The 23,622-nt window shown below is 39.6% G+C and overlaps 1 protein-coding gene across 3 annotated transcripts in view; it reads right to left on the bottom strand.

Annotated features, from left to right (window-relative positions):
* Window positions 1-2,363: 2,363 nt before the first annotated feature.
* KIAA1328 (KIAA1328 ortholog) overlaps window positions 2,364-23,622 on the bottom strand; it is a 170,566-nt gene continuing 149,307 nt past the window's right edge. For all 3 annotated transcript variants that reach the window (XM_021538939.3, XM_021538941.3, XM_021538943.3), the window contains one exon: window positions 2,364-5,632. In XM_021538939.3, the coding sequence (XP_021394614.2) occupies window positions 5,419-5,632 (214 nt within the window). In that variant the 3' untranslated portion in view covers window positions 2,364-5,418. The remainder of the gene's footprint in view (window positions 5,633-23,622) is intronic.

Below are 23,622 nucleotides of genomic sequence, written 5' to 3'. Positions count from 1 at the left end.
GGGTACTCGGTTCGGCAACATGGCAACTTTGTAATCCTGCTTCTAAAGGCACAACAAAATTCAGGTAGATAACCTCAGCCCCAAAATAAGGTAGATTTGTAGCAGCAAGAATAATTGCATGCTGGAAGATTTTGAAAAGGCACTTTCAAAATTTCAATGCAACTTTCTCACAGTTATCTCTAATTCTAGATTTTGTGTCTGTGAATTCATCTTGTCCTTTCCTTCATTATCAGATGTAGGAGAGGAGTTCCCACTCTGTTCTTAATGCTCACAATACTCAACACTTTGTATATGGGCAACTGCTTTAATGAAACCCATTCTTCAAGGTTTTAATGTAGTTGCCAGTAAGCACCAGGAAATACACCTTTTTTCAGCTTTTCACTTTCCTCTTGTCTGCAGACCAGGAGACCAGAAAGAATGAACTCACAATGGTTATTGCATGCTCGGAGTGAAAATTATTTTGTTTTACATACTCAGGATGAATCCTGAATCAAGGAAACTAGGCTCTCACTGCAGTTCATGGATTAGGTCATCTGCTGGGACTACCTGGGCATCTCTCACCTCACATATGTCAGGACCTCACCTCTAAGTGACATCTGAGTTTCTCCAGTTTAGCTCCCCCAGTGCCTTAAAGCCTCCCTTCAAGACTCAAAATACATGAAGCCTGAGAGCTTCAGATTCTGTTCAACAGAAATGTCTGGCCTGTATGTTTCTGCTTACAGATTACAGTTCACAGACACATTTTTAGTGGATACCTCCAGTGCCTTCTACTGTGGGCACTGATATAGGTCACAAACCCTCTGAGATGTGGCACTAAACACAGTTCAGAACAGTACCCACAGCATGCTGGAGGGAGGCAAACTGGCTTCCCTGCAGATGGAAAACAAATACAGTTCCCCAACAGCCCATCCTTTTCCTGCAGCTGGGATGCTCTTCCACCCCCATTAGCAAATGCAGGAGTCCTCAAGCACCAACATTGGCTAGGCCAAATTGGGTTTCTTGCTGTTTTTTAGGTGAATTCGGCTTTCAAACACCCTAGTCAAGGATCACCATGTAAGCTCTGCTGCACAGCTGTGCCTGAGATTCTCAAGCTAGATGTCTCTCAGCTACATGGAGTCACAATATTGTACAACATTTATTGTCACTGTGAGCAGACAAGTCTTCCAATGATGCAGGGAGCAGGTCTGGATAGGGAGAGGCATTTTCCAGAGGAAAGCCACCCAGTCAGAGCAGACTACATTGCTTCTGCTGGTTTAAATCACCTCATTCAATATTCTGTGTTGTCTTATGAGCATGCAGTTATGTAAATTTATAAATCATACACTAATTAGCACACAATTTCATAAATTTAGTAACAGTGAAAAAAGAAGTTTCTAACTAACCAGGCTGTGCTCTCTCCCCCACAGATGATACAAATTCAAACACAGCCTGGAGGTCGTATTTGAGAAAATCTCTGCTGCAACTTCTGAAGTTTAACCCCAGGCTCACATGCACTTTCAAGGGCTGTCTTTTGGATATCTCAGGCTGAATCCCTCTGAAGTGCAGCTAAGCTCATTTCTCTCCTTTCTCAACATCAAACCTTCACAGCTCATCGGATCACTGCAAATTTTGTTTATTCTGATTCTTGCTCTCCAGTCTCCTTCATTATTTAAGTCACCATCCCTTGAAGCAATTAAGTTCAGTCCATGCCCTGGGTTATACCTAGGTTCTGCACAGTTGCTCTCCATGTGCTCTGGCCTCCCTGCCCAGCTGCTCTAAAGGGGAGATGCTAAAGTTCGGTCAAGGTAATTTCCTTCTTTCCCTCATTTGCCAAGCATACCTTGGACAGTAGCTCCTCAAATGCAGGAACATGATTTGGAAAAGGGTGTGGAGTCATATGGCTCTTACGGGAACCAGTGTTTGAAAACATTTCTCACTTTAAGATTTAAGCACAGAATTGTCCTTCACCAGCTTATTCTAGTTTAACAACTCATCCCTGCCCTCTGGCTCATTCCCACTTCATCTCCACCTTAGGTACAGTTACCTGCCTTGCATCTTTGTCCTTTCTTGCCTTCATCTCCATCCTTTCTTCCTTACTCTTTAATTCATTTTTTTGTCCCAAAATATGGTGCTGGCTCTTCAAGTCTCTTCTCCTTTGTATTTTGAGACCTCTCTCCTACATCACGCTCCAAAGGAGGCCTTGCTCCTTCTCACAGTAAGACCCATGTCCTGGAGAGGAAGAGAAGGCTTAAAACAAATTCTTCATGAACCTTAGCAAACTGGAGACTCACAACAGAATATGATGCGATGTTGTGGAAAGTGGAACGCATTGTCAATGGCAGTATTGACACCTGAGCTGGACAAAACTCAGAAGATAAGCCAAATAAAAGTCTGGAAGAATAAATTAAACCTCCAGATAATTTATTAGATTAAGACCTCACATACACATATAAATACGTGCTTGCAATGGGATTCAACAGCAAGACTGGAAATGCTAGAAATGAAAAGGGTGTGATTATTACAGGTCTGTGATGTGCAAGGTGCACAAAAGCAATAACTACACAAACAGCCAGCAAGTGTGTGTGCACAAACCACATGGGAGGACACAAACTGAAGGTGTGGGTAGGAGCCTTAGCAGCAGTCATGTTACTCCACAAAGCCCCGTGGAAAACACAGTGTCATGTGCAGCTAAAGGATATCCACTGGGAACACTCTGGACAGTCTATGCTGGACCAACTCTCCAACAGCAGCTCCCAATATAGAAGCTCAAACTTAAAAGGACACTGTCACGTCATTCTTTTGCTAGTTTAATTTTTGCACTTCCTCTACTGTTTTAGCAGATGGAAAACAATTTCCCTCCCAGTACCAACTACTGATTTTGTCCTTTCCTATTTGACACTCATTGATTTTTTTTCTAAGGCTATAAATGTTTTAATAACTTCAACTTTGTAGTGCCTCATGGCAAAATATCTTTGCTTGCACTGACTGCTAAACACTATTCCAAATGTACTGCTGATAACTAGAGCAAAAGACAGCATTATAATAAAAAATTACTTTCCACAGGGTCTATGAAATTAATAGCTTTTGTTTCTTTTGTCCACATCTCATATAGAGTTAAAGCATACAGCTCTTCACACATCAGGCATTTCAACCATCTTTTACTTGAAAATTTTCATTCACAAAGGTGTGCCCCCTGTATAGGTCTGACTAAGAGAGAGCACCTTCAGCATAGAGCCCGCAACCCTCACACTGTCCTTTTAAAAAGAGCTACAACCAAAAAATATAAATTCAAGCCAAAAGTCACCTTCAGAATTGGAATTTTTTAAGTGATCATAAGAATTCCCAAAGCAGTTAAATACTGGCACACACAAAAAAAAATCACAGAACAGAATGCTCCCATGGAGTGTTCTCAACACAAAGGCACCTTTCAAGAAATATACATATATATTTTTTCTATTTTGAAAAGTCAGTTAGCATTTATCAGAAAAGACAACTAAAGTTTCAGTCAAACTGGAAAAGAGACAAGAAGCAATTGAACTGAAATCAGAGAACTATTTCTCTATAAATGCCAACAATGAAAAAAAAAACACCATGGAACAACCCCAAACTCTAAGATCTATGTGATGGTTATCCCCAAAATTTCCTGCTGGTCCTTGTATATTTTTCTCTTCTTTCTCCTCCTTTTTCCTGCCCTCTTTAAGCAGCAGATTACTCAGGCAACAGAACAAGAAAACTTACGTTCCAATCTGCTGTACTTGGGGCCAGGGCACAGAATATATCTTTGGGGCTCTTAGCAGAAACCTGGGCCTTCACAGGCTCAGGGAGTAGAACAAGAGGGACATTCAACAGCAGATGGACATATTCCAGAAAACTGTAATACCTCACTAAAAGCAGGACAGACCATGCAGGAACTTTCCACAGCAGTAATTTTCTGGTCCAGCAATGCTGCTTTCCTCCTTTAAACTCCTCTAAGCAGCTTTTAAAATTCAGCTGGGATGCACAGAAAGGATATCACCTAATTTGAGATTAAGACTGGGCCTGAATGAAGCAGCCCAGTGTAACCTGAGGTTCTTCTTCCCCTTCACTCTCCTTCTGTTTCATTGATGGAGCACACTGCTGCCAGGGGCTGTGGTGCTCTCATCTGTGATCCACCTCACAGAGCATCACACATTGCACAGGAGCAGCACGGGGAGGCAGGCAGCAGCCATACCCCAAGCATCAGTACAGCAACTCAACCCAGCCATTAAGATAAGCAGGGTTGCCTAAAGAGACTGTCTGAAAAGCAGTACTGGCCCATGAAGTGGTGCTTGGGAGCAAATGGCCTAGAACTTGCCTGTACTGGATCAATTCTACCTTTCCCTTGCTGCAATTTTACTGTGCAAAATGAGTATTTTAGGCTCATATTTCTAGGAACACATGCCGGTGGCTACTGTTACAATAAAATATGAACACTGCATTGTGGAGAAAATGACCATTAATCCTGTAATGTGCAGTCATTTTTACCAATTCGGCACATTTCTTTAAATAACCAAGTACATGCAGTAGATGGAAATGCATTTAAATAAACTGAAATAGATACAGCATGAATAATTAAAGCTGGCAGGAAAGTGTGCATTGTGAGCTGCTAGTAGAAACAATTACTGATTTGTCTTATTTACAATGGAGCCTGGATGCAGGATCAAAATAGTGCAAGTTAGTGAAAATGTCTTAAGACTACTTTTATACTAGCACTACTATGTATTTCATCCTGAAAAGTACATCAAATAGGTTTTGGATCTCTACGATGTCTGACTGTTCTGCTATTTCAGGGTTACATTACCCAGCACATAAACTCTGTCAAATAGCACTGATTTAAAGAGGAATATAATTCAAACCTGTGCCTAGTACATCATCCTGCAACATCATCTATTAACACTATCAGACACTGTAGAGTCGAGCTTATGATATATCCCCTAAAAACTCAGTGTGTTAAATATCAGAATGTTGAAGGAAAAAGTAGATCATAAAATCAGTGAAAAAGTACTAAAGTGCTTGTACCTTTATAATATGCCAGGTTTTAAACAGACTTGTTTAATTAGAAAATAATCTACTTTGAACATGCTGGTTGTTGAATGTTAGGCAGTTCTTGCAAACTGCTTTAGAGCCAAAAAAATCAATAATGAAATATACTTCCAATATAAGGCTGGCAAAACTGTAACTTCAATATATTAGAAAATGTTGTAGATTTTTAAAAATGCTATTGTAAATTGATTACTTGGCACATGAAAGGTTTAGGAAAAAAGTTAACACTTTCTGATTGGCATACCCCAACAACATGCTTCCATCATGATCACTAAATCCAAAATTAACCTAGATGCTAATTAGCTGTGTTTTAGAAGAGGGAAAACAAGCAGTGATCACTCAAATAATTTCATAGTAGCTGTAGACCAAGGAGTAGTGTCAAATGAAGAAGATCTCCTCAAGGAGCCGGCTCTCCTCCAGCTCATCTGCTCTGCTCCTGGGGCTGCAGGGGGTCTGGCACCAAGAGGACAGCCTGTGGCTCACACAGCAGGGTGTGTGAGGCTTGGTCCTGTCACAAGGTTCTCGGCAGAGCTGTCCTGGAGCTGATATTGGGTTCATATCTTCCACCAGGTCAAGAAGAGAGGCTTGGTACCTACAGAAACACACCAAGGAAACAGAGCTCTGTTAAGATCACAGCACCACGCAGGAATTGAATCCAGTTTTCCTGCCTCCATAAATCAGATCAGACCTAGATTTGTTTGATAGGGGGCACCGGCACAGAATGAACTTTGCTGAATGGACTCCTGTCCTGTAATGACAACACAGAGGTACTGAAAAAGAGGCAAGCAAAGCATGGGTGCTCAGGTTATTTTAGGCTGTTTCATCAGCTTTTCCATGTGAGGTGTGTAATGTCTTAGTTGCTCTCGGGAGACTGAAAACAGACCTCAAAGAGATGACAGCCAAATACACCAAACAAGGCAGACCCACGCCAGTAATGGTAAAGTGACTTATACACATGCTGTGCTCTTTTTTTTTTTTTTTTTTCTTTTGAATAGACGTCTACACTTGATTTAGTTTCTCAGGGATTTCAAAACAGCAGGAGACTTTATTATTATAGCCACAAACTACATGTGCTTCCTGTAAATTTCTGTGTACTATATGGAGTCTGTCTGGTGGAAGCACTGAAGGAGTAGAATCTAAGCAAGGCAATACAAAATCAACACTTGAGGCACCAAGAGAAAAGGCACAGGTGCTAAGCATCACTCAGGCTGTCCTTTAAAGGCAAGCACAGACATGGGGGAAGGTTGTGAGCCAGTGTGATTTGGTAATGCTCACTGAATAATGGCATGTACTTGAGACAGGGACTTTCTATTAACATTCACAGGAAACCAGACTTGATCTAAATACCAGCACAGGATTGATGATTAAAATATATCTCCTCCTGTCCAATTTTAAATGTCTTAAACAATGCCATTTCCACTGCTTCCCTAGAGAGCCTGTTCTCCCCTGATGTCTCAGTGATATGTAAGAGATATCACTCCAGAGTTTTACCCAAGAGCCCCTTTGTTCCATGCTGTTGCTAGCACCAACCTGCCTGAATGTTCCCAACCCTGAAGTGATTCACACATTCAAAGACTCCCATGCACAAAACATTATTCACATTATTTACCCAAATGAAACTATCAGCACAGGTGATTGGATCCTAGACTGGAAAAGACCTCCAAAAGCATTGAGTCCAACCTTTGACCGGTCACTGCCCTGCCAACCAGACCAGAGCACTGGGTGCCATGTGTGGTCATTTCCTCAAAGCCACCAGGGATAGTGACTCCACCACATTCCTGGGAAGCCCATTCCAGTGCCTGACATGACAAGTTACTTCACCCATGACAAGATAACTCATTGTTATGTTTGAGACATAGAACCACTCCCTCAGCTAAAAGGAGTTAGCAGTGGCACTAATGGGTTAATACCAGTGTTAATGCTGACTATTAAAGTTATGCTATAAAAGCTATTTCTTTCAATTTTTGTTATTTCTTCCAATCTGATGGTCAGTTTAATTTCTAATGCAGTCTGATTTGACATTATTGCCTCACAGGACTCTCTCCTGCTTGACTAAAGATTTTACTTTCCTGCAAATGTGTTATCTTTAATCTCATTCACAATCAAAAAGCTAATTTGCAAATTTATTTTCCACATTTTAAGCTTGTCTACATATCTTTCTATTATCTAAGTAGCAAAAAATTTAAAAATACAGCTTTTGTTTCAATTGGATGTTCATGGCTAACCCTAAGCAAAAGTGGTGTCTTTTAGTTACTCTAACCAAAAAGTTCAGAAGGATGTGGAGTTTTGGCTAGCCAGATCAGATCATTTTAGAGAAATTTGTTGTTTGTGCTAGCATTCAGAAAGTACCCTTTAAAACCTGAAACTCCTCAAAGATATGTCCAACATAAAATGGAATGAGCTGCACTGATAGCAAGAACTAGCACAGAGATATATCAGATTTTTCACACAGAGAAAGTTTAAGACTAGACTCTACATAGATATACACATATGGTTTGAACCCCGAAGAAACCCAGTTAACACACACACTACTTTCATTAGCCACAACTAAAACTTCTTTTTAGATTAATCTAGCCTAGCATATAAATGATTATCTCCTTTGACGGTAGTGCTATCATAAAATTTCAATTTGTCCAGCAGCCATATGCAATCACAGATTAGGCAAGGGAAACCAAACCAGCCAGTGCAGCTACAGCAAACGTGCAGGCCCTAGATTTCAGCAGTACCTTCGAATTCATTTCTTCTGCAAGTTTATCTAAGTTTTACAGCATTTCTGCTATCAGGAAGGCTAAATGATTTGGCAGATTACAAGCACAGCAAATAGCAAAGATTATGTAAAAGACCAGGTGTAGGGAGCGCACACAGGTGTTGTAAATCAGTTTATTTGACACCATAGTTATATATGCAATAAAGTGAATGAACTCTGCTAACAGAGCACTATCTGATAAAGAAAATGCTCCTTGCAGGTATTTAGTGTTTAATCCCAGGGTAATGGTTTGCCTGGTTCATCTAAGTATCATCAGACAGCATCTGGCTGGAGGCAACAAAGTACACCTAGAATGGCTTGAAAATTGCAAAGACAATTTTCTCACCATTTACTTGTATCCTAATATTTAAAAAGACACAGTCAGAATGCTTGAATCCAACTTTCTCTAAAACCAAGGTAATGTATTCTTTCCATGACTTGAATAAAAACATAAGTAAAAACAGGCTTTAATTATTATTATTATTATTATTATTATTACCACAACACTTGTAACCATGCAAGAGTCAGAATATTTCACACAGGAAAACTGATTTGTCAAACTTGGTTTGTGAATAGTGAATGCTCTTTTAAATGAAACTAATGGCCAAGGGTCCCCTTGTTTTGCTACTGCTTCAAGAGGAGAAAAAATCCCAAACATTCTGAAGAAGTACCAGCCACTGTACATTAAGCTACATACAGAAATTCCTCATGTATAGATGTTCAACCAAGCAACCAAATGTCCCATCAATGGTGGTGCTTACGCACATTTTCTTTGATAGGTTTTGCCCTCCCAACAGAAGGAAAATGGCATGGGCAACTGTCCCTTTAAGGATGGAGATAATTCAGTCTGTCCTCACTTTTTTGGTACATTTGCCAGTGTGCTGGAAGGTCAGGAGCAAGGGGAGTGTAACGCAGATTCTTATTAATGCATCTCTTGGAGTGGATTAGAATGAAATGTCACATAGTCCAATGGGTTAAAATATATTCAGGCTCGGTGGGAATGCCCAGGTACGTCCCCTGAGTGCGGGGGAACTTTCATTCCTCTGGCGTAAGGCCCCAGAAATGAGTCTGGGAAGTCTTTGATAATTTATGATCCCTTCTCAGGGATTGACTCTCATTTGAGCCAATAATGCTCCAGATCTTTCCCCAGGGAAGGGGGAAGTTTAACAATTGAGGGAGTTATATAAGGAAGAGCAATTAGCATAGCAAGAAGTACCATCTCCCCTCGAAGGATCCAGGCTTTGACAGTTCACCTCTTCTGTCTCGTGCAGACTAGTATATGTACTCCCAAAAACTCACCTCCTCCCTCGAGAGAAGCAAACCTGGCCTCTGCAAAGCACCCTGGCACCTCCACAAATGGGCAAATGCTATGAGTCATTAATCATTAATAGTCCAGTCTCTCACAGCATCTCCGCAACAGACTGGAAAATAATCTCTTTTTTTGACACTTCTCCCATGTATACTTTTTCATCTAACTTTAATGAGCTTGAAAGTCTGCATGTTTCATCATGGGAGAAGAAAACTTGTAAGGTCTACAAGTTTGCATTAGAAGTCTAACTATTTAGACAGATAAAGTTTATTGAAAGCAATCTTCTAAAGTCTCCAAAAAATTAATCAAGAGAGAACACTAAGAGTTAGTGGACAAAGCAGATGGAAGGCAGGGCCACAGGCAAGAGAACAGAGATGAGAGTGGGGATACTAGATCATAGTAAGCACTTAAACTCTTCTTTCAATGCAAAACTTTCACCTTTGCTTTTATTGCAGAACATAAAACTCCAAATACAGCTCACAGAGCAGCAAAGAAATGCTCAATCTGGGAGGCTGGTACAACTGGGATCAAGCTGGTACAGAGCAGAACTGCAACCTGGCCAGGCTTTGCACAGCGCTGTGAAAGCATTCCCTTCATCTCCTCTGCATTACTAAAATAGGCTGCTAGAAATTTTGTCTCCTCAGCCACTAAAACTCTTTTGGAAATTTTATTAGAAACTCTCAGCATTGGCTCTTAATTAAATAAGTATCTAGTAGAGTTTATAAACCCTTAATGTAAGAACAGTTTTGTAGTCTATCACTAAGATAATAGGAAATATCATAAACCATTATGAATCAGAACAGATCATTAACCATTCACATTTTAAAAAGGAAAACAAAAATAAACACAGGATGGTACAGACTCAAATCCCTCTTTCCACACTGTGTCTTTTTCGCTGCTCATGAAACAGGAATACAGCTCTCTGAACACCTAAAGGTGAATCTTACTTTGTCCCATGTTTCCAAACTGAATGGGAAGGAAGGCTTCACATTTTTATGGTGAACACACAAATACAACTGATACTCTGGGAACCATAAGACCGCTTATGCCCAAGATGGTTGGTGTGAAATCACCTGAAACTACCTGGTATTCCTCCTAATAAAACCTTCAGGGCACTCAGAGCTGAGACAGCCCCACAACGTACAGTTCCTAAAAAATGGCCAGATTATGCAAGAGTGATGCACAGAACACATAACTGTGCAGGATATTAGAAAGAACAGTGCTCTTGAAGGCCTGCTTGCCTCAACTGGCTGAACAGTGATGTTTATTTATTTAGATATTTGGGATATGCCAATGGAATTTTAATGTTTGTCTATTTCCCACTGGTGGTAAAATATATTTCTTACACACTATCCAATTTTTAAACTACACTATTGCAGTTTCATATCATGCAGTCCCATTTAGCCATTAATATAATTTCTTCCTTCCTGAAAAAAACCAGCACAACTTCAACAAGTTTGATATTTGGAGGAATGGGACTCTCCTTATGAGGCAAAATAACTAAACTTATTAGAGTCATAAATAATCTGGCAGTAAAATATATGTATATTTCTTTAAACAAGCAGTGTCAGATAATATTTGATCACTATATTTAGAGCCATCTTTTCATTTACAGTCTCTGATAATTTATTCTTCAACCACAAACATGTAGAAAACACATAGAATGTCTCTTTGCAAGGTGATGGCATTTCAACAAAGCATACTGGCAATACAGTTTTGTAGCTGTATAGGCTTACTTTATTTAACTGTATATACCAGAGGAAATAAAAAGGTTTATTTTTATACTACTGCTTATATTTTCAACATAAAGTTCAAAGTGATTTACTAATGTTACATGAATTGCCTTTGAATTATGGTACAGTATTGTGCCTAAGTACAAAGCCCAACACTGTTTGGTATTCATAAAACACCACCTGCCCCTGAGCACTTTACAAATGCTAAATACAGCTAAAACCACATTCAAGGGGTAGGGAACAGACCCATTTTACAGAAAATTAAACAGTTTATTGTTATGATAAAGCAAATATCAAATCATTGTTTGACTGGAAGAAACAGGGCAAATAAAAGCAGAAAAAACCCAGATGTACATAAGAAGTGGCCTGAGCAGTCAAACCACTTGAAACATGAAGATACCACAGTAGTGATACAACCTGGGGTTCTATGGAAGAAACAGCTATTATCCACACCCAACCTCTACATGTGAAGGGAAGAACTCAACCCAAATTAAAGGGTTCTAAGCACTTCATGCCGTCTTTAGTCTGGTCACTATATATATACTATATACTGGTCACAGTATAATGGATGAGAAGTTACCTCCATGGCTTATCCTTTCAACATCTATGTACCAACACACTGTCCATAAATTTGCCTAATGTTTTTTTCAACCTGCAGTTTCCAGCACATCCTGTGACAGCAAGCTCAGGAAGTTCACTGCTGTTGACAGACATACTTTTGTTTTCTCTTTTAACACCTTGCTAGTTTTGCCTTAAGGACTGACTGCAGTTAAGTCTCTTCCACATGGTGGAATGTGGTTAAAAACAGCTGCACATTTAATTTATCCACCACCCTTACAATTTTGAACCCCTGATCATTTTCTCAGTCTTTTCCTATCCAAAGTCATTGCTTCTTAAACTACATCATCCTGCTGATTCTGTGCATCTTTCCTAGCTTCCACTAATTTTCTTGAGAGGCAAAGACCAAGCAGAATCAAAACATGGCTACAGCAAGACCTATGTATACACAAGCTGTTGAGAAATTCCAGAAAGGTTTGAACTCCACAAATCCTAGCCACCTGCTCTGAGTTCAGTATCATGTAGGCATGGTGTTGATGATTCTTCTCCAGGTAAATTACAGTTTCATTTGCTCCATTTTGATTCGCCTTTTTGGACTTGTTCACTACTGACATATTATTGGATTACCTGAAAGAACGTAATATTGAAACACAAATTTCTTAGGTGACTCAGGATATTTTGCTGTTCACTTCTCACCCCAGGTCACTGATGAAGAACCAGCCCAGTGAGTTCTGGGGGGATGCCTCTGCTAACTGTAAAAAATGAACATTAAATCACTTTCCTTGCTATCATTTAACCACCAGTAAATCCCTAGAAGGAATTGTCCTCCAAACCTACAGAAACTTGATTTCTGTAGCAACTTTTGGTATGGAACCTTAGCAAAAGACTTGAATATCCATAGGACTGAGCTGATACCTCAGAGTGTTTCTTCCCCACCCCCTGCTCTGCGAGAATAATCCAAGTCTTAGCCAGCAGGCTATTTGGCCCAGGAAACCTGAAATGAGTATGTCAGTCGACATTAGAGTTTGGTTGGGTAGGAAGTGAAAATTGAGAAAGAAAAGCTGATTTTGCAGTCATTCCCTGAAAGGCCACACATCAGGATAAGGGAGTTCGTCTTTCATGTGTGAACTGCACCTTCAGAGACCAAAACACACCCTGAGGGGATATTCCCATGTACTGAATGTCAAGACACCAAAACTGAAATAAACCACAACACAGTGAAGGACAATTAATGAGGCTGAAATATGAAGAGAAGGAACAAGATTAAATTAAGAATTAGAGACAAAGGGACTGTGACAGCCTGAGATTCCCATTTTACTTTCAAACACGCTGGAACTCAGAGCAGATATTTCACTGTGGGATACAGGAGGAGGCGAATTTAACAATGCAATATATGTATTTAAAACAAATCCAGATGGAGACATACTTCTCACCTGCAACGGGAATGTATCTTCCAAAAACACTTCAGAGTTTCTTAGTTCTTAAGGAAAAAGATCAGACTGCAGAATATTTCAAAGCAATTAAAAAAAAGATCTAAGCCTTTTATTAAAAATATATCATTCAATGTAAAACAGAATATATTTATACAGTGTCCTCAGCAAGAGCCTCCTGGAGTACTGTAAAATCCACACCCACATAATAGAGAGCTTACACTATCAGAGACTTTTAGAGAGCTCTCCAAGGCAGTATTCACAGAATCATAACCTAGAGAAGGAAAAGACTTATTAGACCATCCAGCCCTCTCCCTGCTGACAGAACTGCTCCCTATAGTGTACTTCCTCACATTTGTTGCTAACAATCAGCCTCTCTCTACTCTCCTTGGGAAGCCATTCCACAGCCAAATATATCTCATGCTATCATTACCATTATTACTTATTTATGGGCCACGGTATAACCTAAAGGGCCTTGATCAGGATCAGGGGGACCAACACTAGTACCACTTGTAAGAGCACTCCTCTCTCCAAAAGAGCACACAGTCAAAAGAGGTAAGCCAAAGCCCAGTGGGAAACATATAACACACCATTGAGGAGAGCAGAATAGTATGAGAAATGTCACAAATGCCCCATGAATTTTTGCTTCAGAGTTTGGTGGTAGGGAAATGTATGTGTCAAGAATAAGAACATCTTTCTGATAGTCACCTAAACAAAGAGAAAAATTTTCTTCCTCCAAGCTTCACCCTTTTAGTTATGGCTAAAGATCTGGCATGGTACTAAGAAATCCGTCTTCTTTTTTGTGCAAATACAATTACAATATATTTTGTAACGTATATTGTTACATAATATAATGTAACAAAAAATGTTACATTTTTTCATTCTGCTCTAGTCTCAGTCAACATTTATTTGAGCCACATGTATTTTAATAGTCTCTCATAAATCAATACCTCCAGCATTGCAACAGATTTTGCCACTCTCCTTCCATCTTTGACATTTTTTTTTCCAGTAAGCAATCACCCAGAAATAAGCACCATATCCCCTAGAGGGGCTGCACAGAAACAGAGAGGAGATCAGCTCCCTCCAGCTTGTCTGTGCACATTCAGCCCTTCTGCTCCTGCGCCCTTGCTCCACAGGTCCCTCCCTTACCTGTAGGTCTTGCAGAGCACTGAATTCAATGCCTCATTTTCTGGGTTACTAACAATTATCACCAAATCGCGTGGAAAGCAGCATCAGAGATTACAGCCCTTGCACAGATTTTCAAGAGAAGCAGCAGAATTGGTAACACTATCACACGCCTGCTAACTGAAATGTGCTGTGCTTGGCAGTGTTCTGGATGAGCCTCCCTCCCCAGCATGGTAAACAGTAGTGAAGAGCTAAAGAGGACTTGGTCTTGAAAGAGGCTGAGGACTCTGGTTTGCCCCTGGCTGTTTGCATACCAATCAGTGCCAGTGCTCTAAAGGACACCAGATCCAGCAACAGCATCTCTAAAAACTTGAGCCCTAAGGCAAGGCTGATAAAGATTTTTTTTTCCCCCCTGACTTTTTACCCTGGCTTCACCTATGGTAACATCCAAGCAGCTGTCATTACTGAAAAAAGTTACTGCTGCTCTCATTCCTCCTTGTTACACAAACAGGACATTTTCACTTACCTGCTCATCAGAGACCAACACCTGCTTTCCTCACCTTTCTACATTCCCATCTCAACGCTCCGAATCCAGTTATCCTACCTCTTTGTTGCTAGTAACTCAGCCTTTGCTATTTGGACTCGGACCCTGCTGCCCTGTTACCAACCTGCCAAATACAATTCAAAGTGCTGCTTCATTGTTTTTGTCTCTGTGTGTTTTTAGTAGTTAAATAATAACCAACTAACTAAAGACCAAGAATAAGAAACACCACAGATCATTTCTTTCAAGGTATAGCTGCAGGCTGCAGCTGCATTGGCACAACTGAGGTTGTAATAATTCTAGAAGAGGGAGGGTGAACAACAAGGTGAGTGCAGAGAAGTAAACAAACCTTTTAAATCAAATCTGCCAGTGATAGAAGAATAATTTAGAATGAAGTTCTTGTACAATAGAGGGAAATTACAGAACCAGGTAACTACCACAGAGTTTAACAACCACCTTCTGCAATCACCCTGTTTGTATTGTCCTGCTCTCCCCTCCCACACAGCTGTTTCTGTGTCATCAAGTCTGAAAGCTCTTCAGATCAGAAAATGAACTCTGGTGTATGTACAGCACCTGGGGCCCTGATTCTACTGTCATATTACATAACAACCTTGCACTTCAGAGCACACTTGGCTTTTATTCCTTTTAAGCACTCTATCATCACAGCACATCTTCAGCAAGATCTTCACCCTTTATTGTTCTGGGCCAAAACTAAGCTGTCATCATCTTTTCTGCCATACTTCATCCCCCTACATCTCCTGCCTTAACAGCCTTTCTTTTCAATTTTTCAGTCTTACAAGTTTGTCCCCAAGCATCCTTCCCCTCAAAGCAAACTCTAATTCAATGAATCATCTTCAAAACTGTGCCTTTTCTTTTTATAATGTACTAAAGCCTCTGACAAAAGGTTGCATATGTAAGTCACAGTATAATCCCGCACCTCCTCTCTGCCAGGCTCAGTGCTGCTCCTCAGTTTTGATTTCTTTTCCACTTTTCATCTCTTCTCCCTACCACACTTTCAGCAAAACTGGGACTACCTCACCCTACAACTTTGTGGGTACTACATAACTACAAAACAATTCTAAGGGACATGGCTTAGGGGAAGAAGAAACCCATCACATACAGCTTGCTAAGTCTATCACCATTTATATGGATTACCAACCTGTCTTTTTTGCAAGCTCAGTTCAAATTCCCAGCCTGCAGATAATACATCAAGTTTTTGCTTCAGTTGTACAATCATTAGGAGATCTGCATAGTTTTAGGTCAAGCATTTATACCCTTTTTATGATTCCAAAATTTCTTACCTTGTCATTTAGTTACTGAACTGTGAGCTTTCATTGACTTTCTAACCATTGTGGCAAGAACTGTGAGTAGCTGTGCAGGATTTAAGACCTCACTGAGCAGAGGAGCAAAATCAGACTGCAGTAATTTTAAGTATATATTGGGGTGGAACCATAACCCTATGGAAGCCAATGGAAGTTCTGCCACCATTTCACTGGGGTTGGCTTTCTTCCCTGCCATTTCTTGTGCTGGGGTGACTAAGTATTGCAAGCTCTCTATTTTAAACCTTGGACATAAGATAGCTCAGAATGCTTGGAAATAGTTTATTCTACCATTCTATTTTCCTTTTTATCCCCCCCATTCTGGTTAAATATTTTACATACAGTCAATTGCTGTACCTAAACAGCAATTCTTCTTGTGGTTCTGCATGATCCTTCCCTTCCTGCTTGTCAGCTTAATTTCTTCTGCTGTGGCATGGAGTGTGTAATAGCAAATCTAGCACTCAAATTCTTGTTTCTTAATTACCTCTGCCCTGTCAGCTATATCAGGGAAAACAAGTTGGCATTAGACAATTCAGATACAAATAAACATCCAATTGTGATAATATAGAGTCCTGCATTACTGTCATTATGGAAACAGCTGTTTGAGGGAGGCTTAAAAAATTAAATAAGCCCATCACTTCTTAATGGCTAAAAACCTAAGGATATCTAAATTATTCTTCAATATCTTAATCATCTGGGAGAATAATGATCTTATGTAATGCCCATTTTAAATGAAAGGTTTGCTGCTCTGCATGGTTACCACTTCATTTTTAATTGTGAATTAAAGTATACTTTAGGGTGGCTGTATGCCAACTTGACTAGAGAAATTTAGACAGTAACTCTGGTTGAAAGAAGGGGGAAAAAGCAGTTAGATTTCTTTAAGTAATAGAAAATCACTCACCAAGTTGTACTTTAAAACAAAACACTAGAGCTTTAACTCAACAAACTGACTTGAATTAAACCACAGGAAAAAAGGGCTTACACTGTAAATCTTACAGGGCATAAGTGATGGTAGGTTATCATTCTGTTTATTAGCATGCACTTTGGAGAGTTCAGGGCAAGTATGGATACGCATTCATTCCATTTTATGCTGCACATTACTGAAAACACATTCCTCATAAATAATTCATAAATGCATTGTCTGAAATTTCAGATTCCAAAAATACAACACCGTTTTCAACTTTATGGTTGCCTGGTCTTCAAAACAGAAACAGACAATTGGATGGATGGACTTCACAAACCCGATAAGAACCCATCAGTCAGAATTATACTCCAGAGGTAAATGCAAACATCTCCCAGCCTCTGATCCCTGGAAGCAAGGCTGTGATGATAGACCCTGTGCTTGTGCTAGCAGCCCCTTGGTAGGGAGCAGGCAAAAAAAGAGAAAGGGCAGAAGTAACCACATAGTGAGGTGTGGTGGAGAGCTAATAAGGGGAAATTGGATAAAAACCCAGAGGAATTTAAATTTAAGATATATTAGCAGTCAAAATACAAATAATTAAAATAGCTCATCTTGCAAAAAGCCCATTCTTCAGACCAGACTGCACTAGAATCTTGAGCTCTGCTTTTTGTTCCCAGCTTTTAACTGGTATCACTTTGTTTATGACATAGTAACTGGCATCATCTTTACGTCAGCTATACTAGCACGAGTGAGGCGAATAGGTTATTGCACTTCATAAGAAATCTAATTCCTGCAGAGAGCAGAGTAACCACAACACACAGAAGAAAATGAGGTATGCTTCATAGGCTGGAGTGCTTAGGGTTCATATACACAGTGATTTCTGTATCTTGCTGACATTATATACGTAGCTTATACTCAGTTGTTTTTTTATCTTCATACCACGCTCAGAAGCCTGACATCAGATAGCAACTGCTTTTCAGCTAGATTTGCACTCACTTGCTCTGTTCTACTCAATTCCGAGTGACAGGCACATGCAATTTTGGGTACCTTATCCAGAGAAACATTTGGTGCCCAGCTCCCAACAGAACAACAGCCCATGATATGCCTATGTACCAGCTCTTTATATGAACTAATTCTCTCAAATTTGCCTGAGAAAAAACATTGCAACTGATGCAAATACCTGGCATCCCAATGCACTGGGTTGGGCACAGACCATATGTGAAAAAACAACGGTCTCATAAAAATTGTATTCCAGTACCCAATTGCTGTATAACTTCTCACTTGGTGCTCCAGTGTGGAAAGACTGGGACTATCTGTCACTCTATTCCATTTCCAGGTGTGCTGAACTCTCTGGGGTAATATTTAAATCAGCTGAGATTTCATACATCAGAGATGAGGATACATAATTCAAGAGGAGCCACTGAGATAAAACAGTAGCTGTAAAAAATATGGCATGTTGGTGGTGCCTGGTTTAGCATGTCAAAGAGGGACCACTGCTGGCGAGGAGCTGCATGCCGCCGGCACTGGAGCAGGTCGTGTGGCAGAGCAGCCTCTGTCAGCTTCACAGGGACACAGCCACCGAGCAGGTCTGGCACTGTGCAAGTACCAGGTTGCAAGGCACCCTACAGAAAAAAAACAGCAGTGAGGCACACAGCACAAGGCTCTCAGGCCCAGTGTCCCTTGGCTATAGTCATCACATGCTAACAACCTCTTTCAAAAACTTCACACAGGTGGTGGGTGTCCCACTGAGATAAATTACCTACTTTCGGCTGCTGAACAGATGGGCAGGGAAGTGAAATTTTAGTTTGTTCATTCCCAGCAGTAACTAGCAAAGATGATCTCGGCTGCTGCAGGATTACTTTCTGATAACCACACACCTGCAAACAGTCCATGATTCTGTTAGAAACTACATAAGATCATCAATACAGTACAAAATAAGGCAGGAAACTTAAGAGCTCAAGAAACTGATGCTAAGTCTCTCATTCCCATAATCTTCAGAATATACTCTAGGCTGAGTGAGGCCAGAAACTGTACAAAGAGGGACCTCAACAGGCAGGAGAAATGGGCTCACAAGCATCTCACAACCTGCAACAACAGGAAATGCCTGGTCCTGTACTTGGGGAGGAACAGCCCCAGACACCAGCACATGGCAGGTTTGACTGGCTGGAAAACAGCTTGGCAGAAGGATCTTGATAGTTGTCTTGATACACAAAAAAACCAGAACAGAAGCCAAGCAAAGACCAGAACTGCTGGAAAGTAAAGGGAGCTGATCTTCCTCCTCAACTCAGCACCAGTGGGACACAGCTGAAGTGCTGTGCTCTGTGCTAAACTCTCCAGTGTAAGACACATGGACTCAAATGAAGACAGTTAAGGCTTTGATGTATCTAAAACAAAAGTGAAATGTGAGAAAGCTGGGACTGTTCAACCTGGAGCAAATGCTGCTCAGAGTGATCTCACCAATAGGTATAAATACTTGATAGTATTTATCAAGTAAATACTTGATAAATACTATCAAGTATTTATAATTAGAGGAAAGAAGCTGTAGTCAGGCTCTTCTCTGGATGCCCACTGAAAGGGCAAGAGGTAATGGGCACAAACTGAAATACAGGAAATTCCATTCAAATGGAAGTAAAAAAGTTTTCTTGCTATGTAGGTGGTTGAACATTGGCACAAACTGCCCAAAGAGGCTGTTTATCAACACAGACCAAAAGGGCAAAGACTGGCTACCAAGGACTAGACCACCCATGCAGTGAAGGCATCATACAAGCAGGGAAGTTTATAATACCAATCAATGCATGCAAACCAGGAATCTCCAGAAACAAATCAAAATATGAACCAAGGACTTCTGCCCAGAAAAGTCTGCAACTCACGAAAACCAGGATTAGAGGAAACCTGATGATATATTTGAACAAGTCACTTCAACAAGCAACAACTTATGCTTCACCAAGTCACTTACAACTATTCACATGCAAATATATCACAGTGTAGCCCAAACTCTGTACATATTTCTTTTCTAATAAGATGGTCATAGCCACACTGTAAAAAACTTAACAAAAACCATTTTAGTATATTCCCTTTAAGTTTGCAAATATTATCCTGGCAGAAGTCCTGAGCTAACTTTACAGCAAGTCTCTCAAAGCAAACAGAACTTAAAAAAAAATATAAAAAAAAAAACTACTACAAAATGAATGTGACCCAGGGACTTACCCTTCTATGCAACAACACGATCAGAGTGCACAGAGACAGTGAAGTCCGCAGGGCGTGAAATTAAAATTTTCACACAGATACAATGAAGTAATGGTACAATGTTACAACCTTGGCACAAAAATCTTCTGGTTTGAGTAAAGTCAATGTCATGTGATTTTATGGTTTGTGCACTGGTAGAAAGAGTCTGCTGCTAAAAAGTTCATAACAAAACACAAGAGGCAAAAGAAAGAAAATTGTACAGCTACTTACAACAGACCTGCACATTCTAGTGATCCAGACATCCCTTAAGATGCTCATCACAGTTGAATCAGGCTGTCAGTGCAGGCTGAGTTAAGAAAACACACTTATCTTTCATGTGTAGAAATCTAGATGCTGAGAGGCCATTAGGAAATAAGAAAAAGATTTGCAAGGAGGGGGGAGGGAGAAAACAACTCTCTTATGAGGTCAGTTTGTTCCCTACAAACAAGGTAGATATACAGGTTCAAAATTCCAAGCATATGGATAAGTACAGGGATGCACAGAGCAATTAACAGAGTCAAGCAGAAGCTGGGATGAGCAGCAGCTGGAGCACTGTTAAAGTCCTTCTAGGAATTGCTTCACCTGCCACAGTGAAAAGAAAAGGATGTGCTGGAAGAACACTGGCTCCTAAGCAAGGACAAGGTCATCGGAACAAGAGAGGAGCTTGAAAAATTCCAGGTAGAAGTAGGCACAGGGCCACAGACACTTTAGAAGACAATGCCACATGACAGTGGTCACCTGCAAAGCAAGCAACCTTTGTACTGCAGATACGCCAACACAGTCCCACAGGGATTCACCAGATACTCTGCAGGGAGCAGGAAGCATTTTACTTCTAAAAGTATGGAGAAGTCTCTCATAAATCATAAAGCTGCTAGTACATTAGGATGTTTCACAGAGACCCAACAGACTGACAGATATGCATGTATTCTATAAAATATACTTACAGGACTGAATTCTGTGGGGGAAAAATCAGAATTCAGTAATACTGCTAATTTCAAACCACAATTTTGTGATCACAGGCACAGAAGTTAATGCATACAAGAGCTATTGGCAAGGCATTGCCAGTAACCCTTCTGGAAATGTAATAGAGAAAGTCAGTCTAACAGTGCAAAGGTCATTCCTTACAAGACTAGCTTCTCATCCTACTGCTCCAAGACGGTTCACACAGAGAAACATACAGCCAAATGTGATTCAATAAAATCTTCAAGTCTTCAGCTTATTAATTTTTTTTAATTTTTTTCATTTCATTCCAGTGATTTCATTAGGTTAGACTTCTTCATCTTTATTATAAAATAATCAGAACTGAAATGTTTCAATAAACCCAATTTCTGTTTTAAGTAGTAAAAGATGATTCAACGCAGATGAAGCAAAAATGAAAGTTAAAAGTACAATGGCATTAGAAGCTTTGAGAATACACTTTAGAAGATGTTAAATACATAAATTATATATTAGTACTCTAGAATTTCTTTGTTTTTTTACATTGAAAAAAAGGACTGCATCAACATTTTTTTCATAGAATAATAGAATAGCTTGGGTCAGAAGGGACTTTTAAAGGTCATCCAGTCCGATCCCTTGTAATAAGCAGGGACATCTTAAACTAGGTAATTTTCACTATGTTCTCCAGCAGTATGGAACAAAGCAAAATACTTAAAAACTTACAGGTGGGAAGAAACAAAGGTGAAAAACAACACTCAAGTCACCACCATTAAAACAGAGTGCTAACTTAGTATAGGGCAGAAACAAAGATACAACATTATTCTCAGTAAAAGTTTTAGATTTCCATCATATTTCCATATTATTTCCCTCCCAACAACTCAAACTAAAATAAATAATTCTTTTTTTCCTGCCTCAGAGGGCCATAAACTAAGTATCATCCCAAAAACAACACAAAACAGATCAAAATTAACATACATGACCCCAGTCTACTGGGGAGCTAGAATCACATTGCATGGAGAAATTTAAATATTAAATATAATCAGTATCTACAATTAAATAAGCGATAGAAAAAATCCAGCAAGACACTGTTTTCCTTCTCAATAATCTAAATGTTGAAGAGATAGCTTCAGTGCTCTAGTCACAGCCCATCAGAAAGCCAAACTTAACAATGATCAATAGCATCTTTTTTTGGAAAGGAAATGTGGCTTAGGAAGAGAAAAAAATCACACCTGCAGTAGGAAACTGGTGCACCCGGCATTAATAAAGATCTGTAAACAGAGAATATAACATCACTCTCTGTTTCCTACAACTCTGTATCAGAAAGCCAAAGGGATGTTACCTGTTTCAGGGTTCCGCAAAATAATGCAAATAAAATACAAACAGATTCAGTTCAGTAGTTCAAAGTTCAATATTTTTTACACTGAAACACTACCATTACTTTCCCCAAACAAATGTGGAAGATACCTTGGCTCTTTCATTACTCTACCCAGGAAAAATCAGGGCCTAAATTTTCTGTTACAGTGTCCTACTGAAGTCATGACAGATATGTAATATGTTAAGATTGAGACACAACCCTGATACTATTTTTTCCCAATCCGAAATGTCTCAACAAGGATGGTAAGAGATAATAGTTACTTAAAAAATAGATAACTATTTAAAAATCATTATTATAATACATATATTAAGAATGGCTTTAAAAAGCTTTATGAATTAGAGGAAACAACAATAACAGTCTTGAAATATGTGACATTTAGAAACACAATAATGATAAAAGGTGAGGATACAATCTCACTGCTGGATTCTATCTTCATTTACATCATCTGAATGTGCCATCTCACAACTCTGTCTGATGCCCACCAGTTTATCCAGTAGACAAGACAATAAAGAATTGTTCCCTACTCATTTTCTGCAGGCCACTTTTAATTTTATTAAATTCTGATAATATCCTAAAATTAGTTACCTCTTTTCCAAACTGAGGAGTCCTAATTGTGCTGTTCATTGCATAAAATCTCTCTCACGTCTGTGAACAATCCATTGCACTACCCGGATGTGACAGCCAACACACAGTAATCACTATTGAGCAAAAATTTGCTAGAGCAGTCTTTCACTTCAGAAGCGGAAACAATAGAAAAATAAGAAAGCTTGTTAAAAATAATAGTGATCCCAGTGCTCCATAAATGGAGATTCAACCTATAGAGAAAGATTTCAGAGGGATGAAAAGAAATCTTACTAGTTTAAGAGAAACAGTAAACTGTCAGCCAGTCCAGTCTAAATGAAGAAAATTGAACAAACTGCTAGCTCAGGGGAAGGAAAAAAATACCACAAACCTACAACCAAAAAACCCCACAAAATTGAACCCCACAGAGAATTCCAGACAAAGAATAAGGGTTATTCTGCTGAAAGTATTAGGTCCCGTAACAAATTCCAATTTTAAGCATATAAAATATAGTAAGTTTAAGTTACAACTAGAAAGAAATGAAGTTACAAAAGGAAGAGGATGATAAAGCTACAGTAGAAAAATTCTATGTGGGAACTTATGAAGTTTCTGAAGGTACAGAGGACACAGTGGAAGACCTGTTTGAAGGTTAGATGTCTTGCAAATAAATTACAGAAGAACTCTACGTGAATGAACAATAATGAATTGCTGGGATCAGCTGGTACTAACTCAAGCTTCTGAAGGAGCTCAGGTATGAAACAGCTGAACTATTAACTGTAGCTTGTAACTAATTGCCTAAAACTGCTTCAGTTCTGAGCAAATG

The sequence above is a fragment of the Lonchura striata genome, chromosome Z (genome assembly GCF_046129695.1).
Source record: "Lonchura striata isolate bLonStr1 chromosome Z, bLonStr1.mat, whole genome shotgun sequence".
In the NCBI taxonomy this organism is placed as follows: Eukaryota; Metazoa; Chordata; class Aves; order Passeriformes; family Estrildidae; genus Lonchura; species Lonchura striata.
This window is presented reverse-complemented; position numbering and strand designations above follow the sequence as displayed.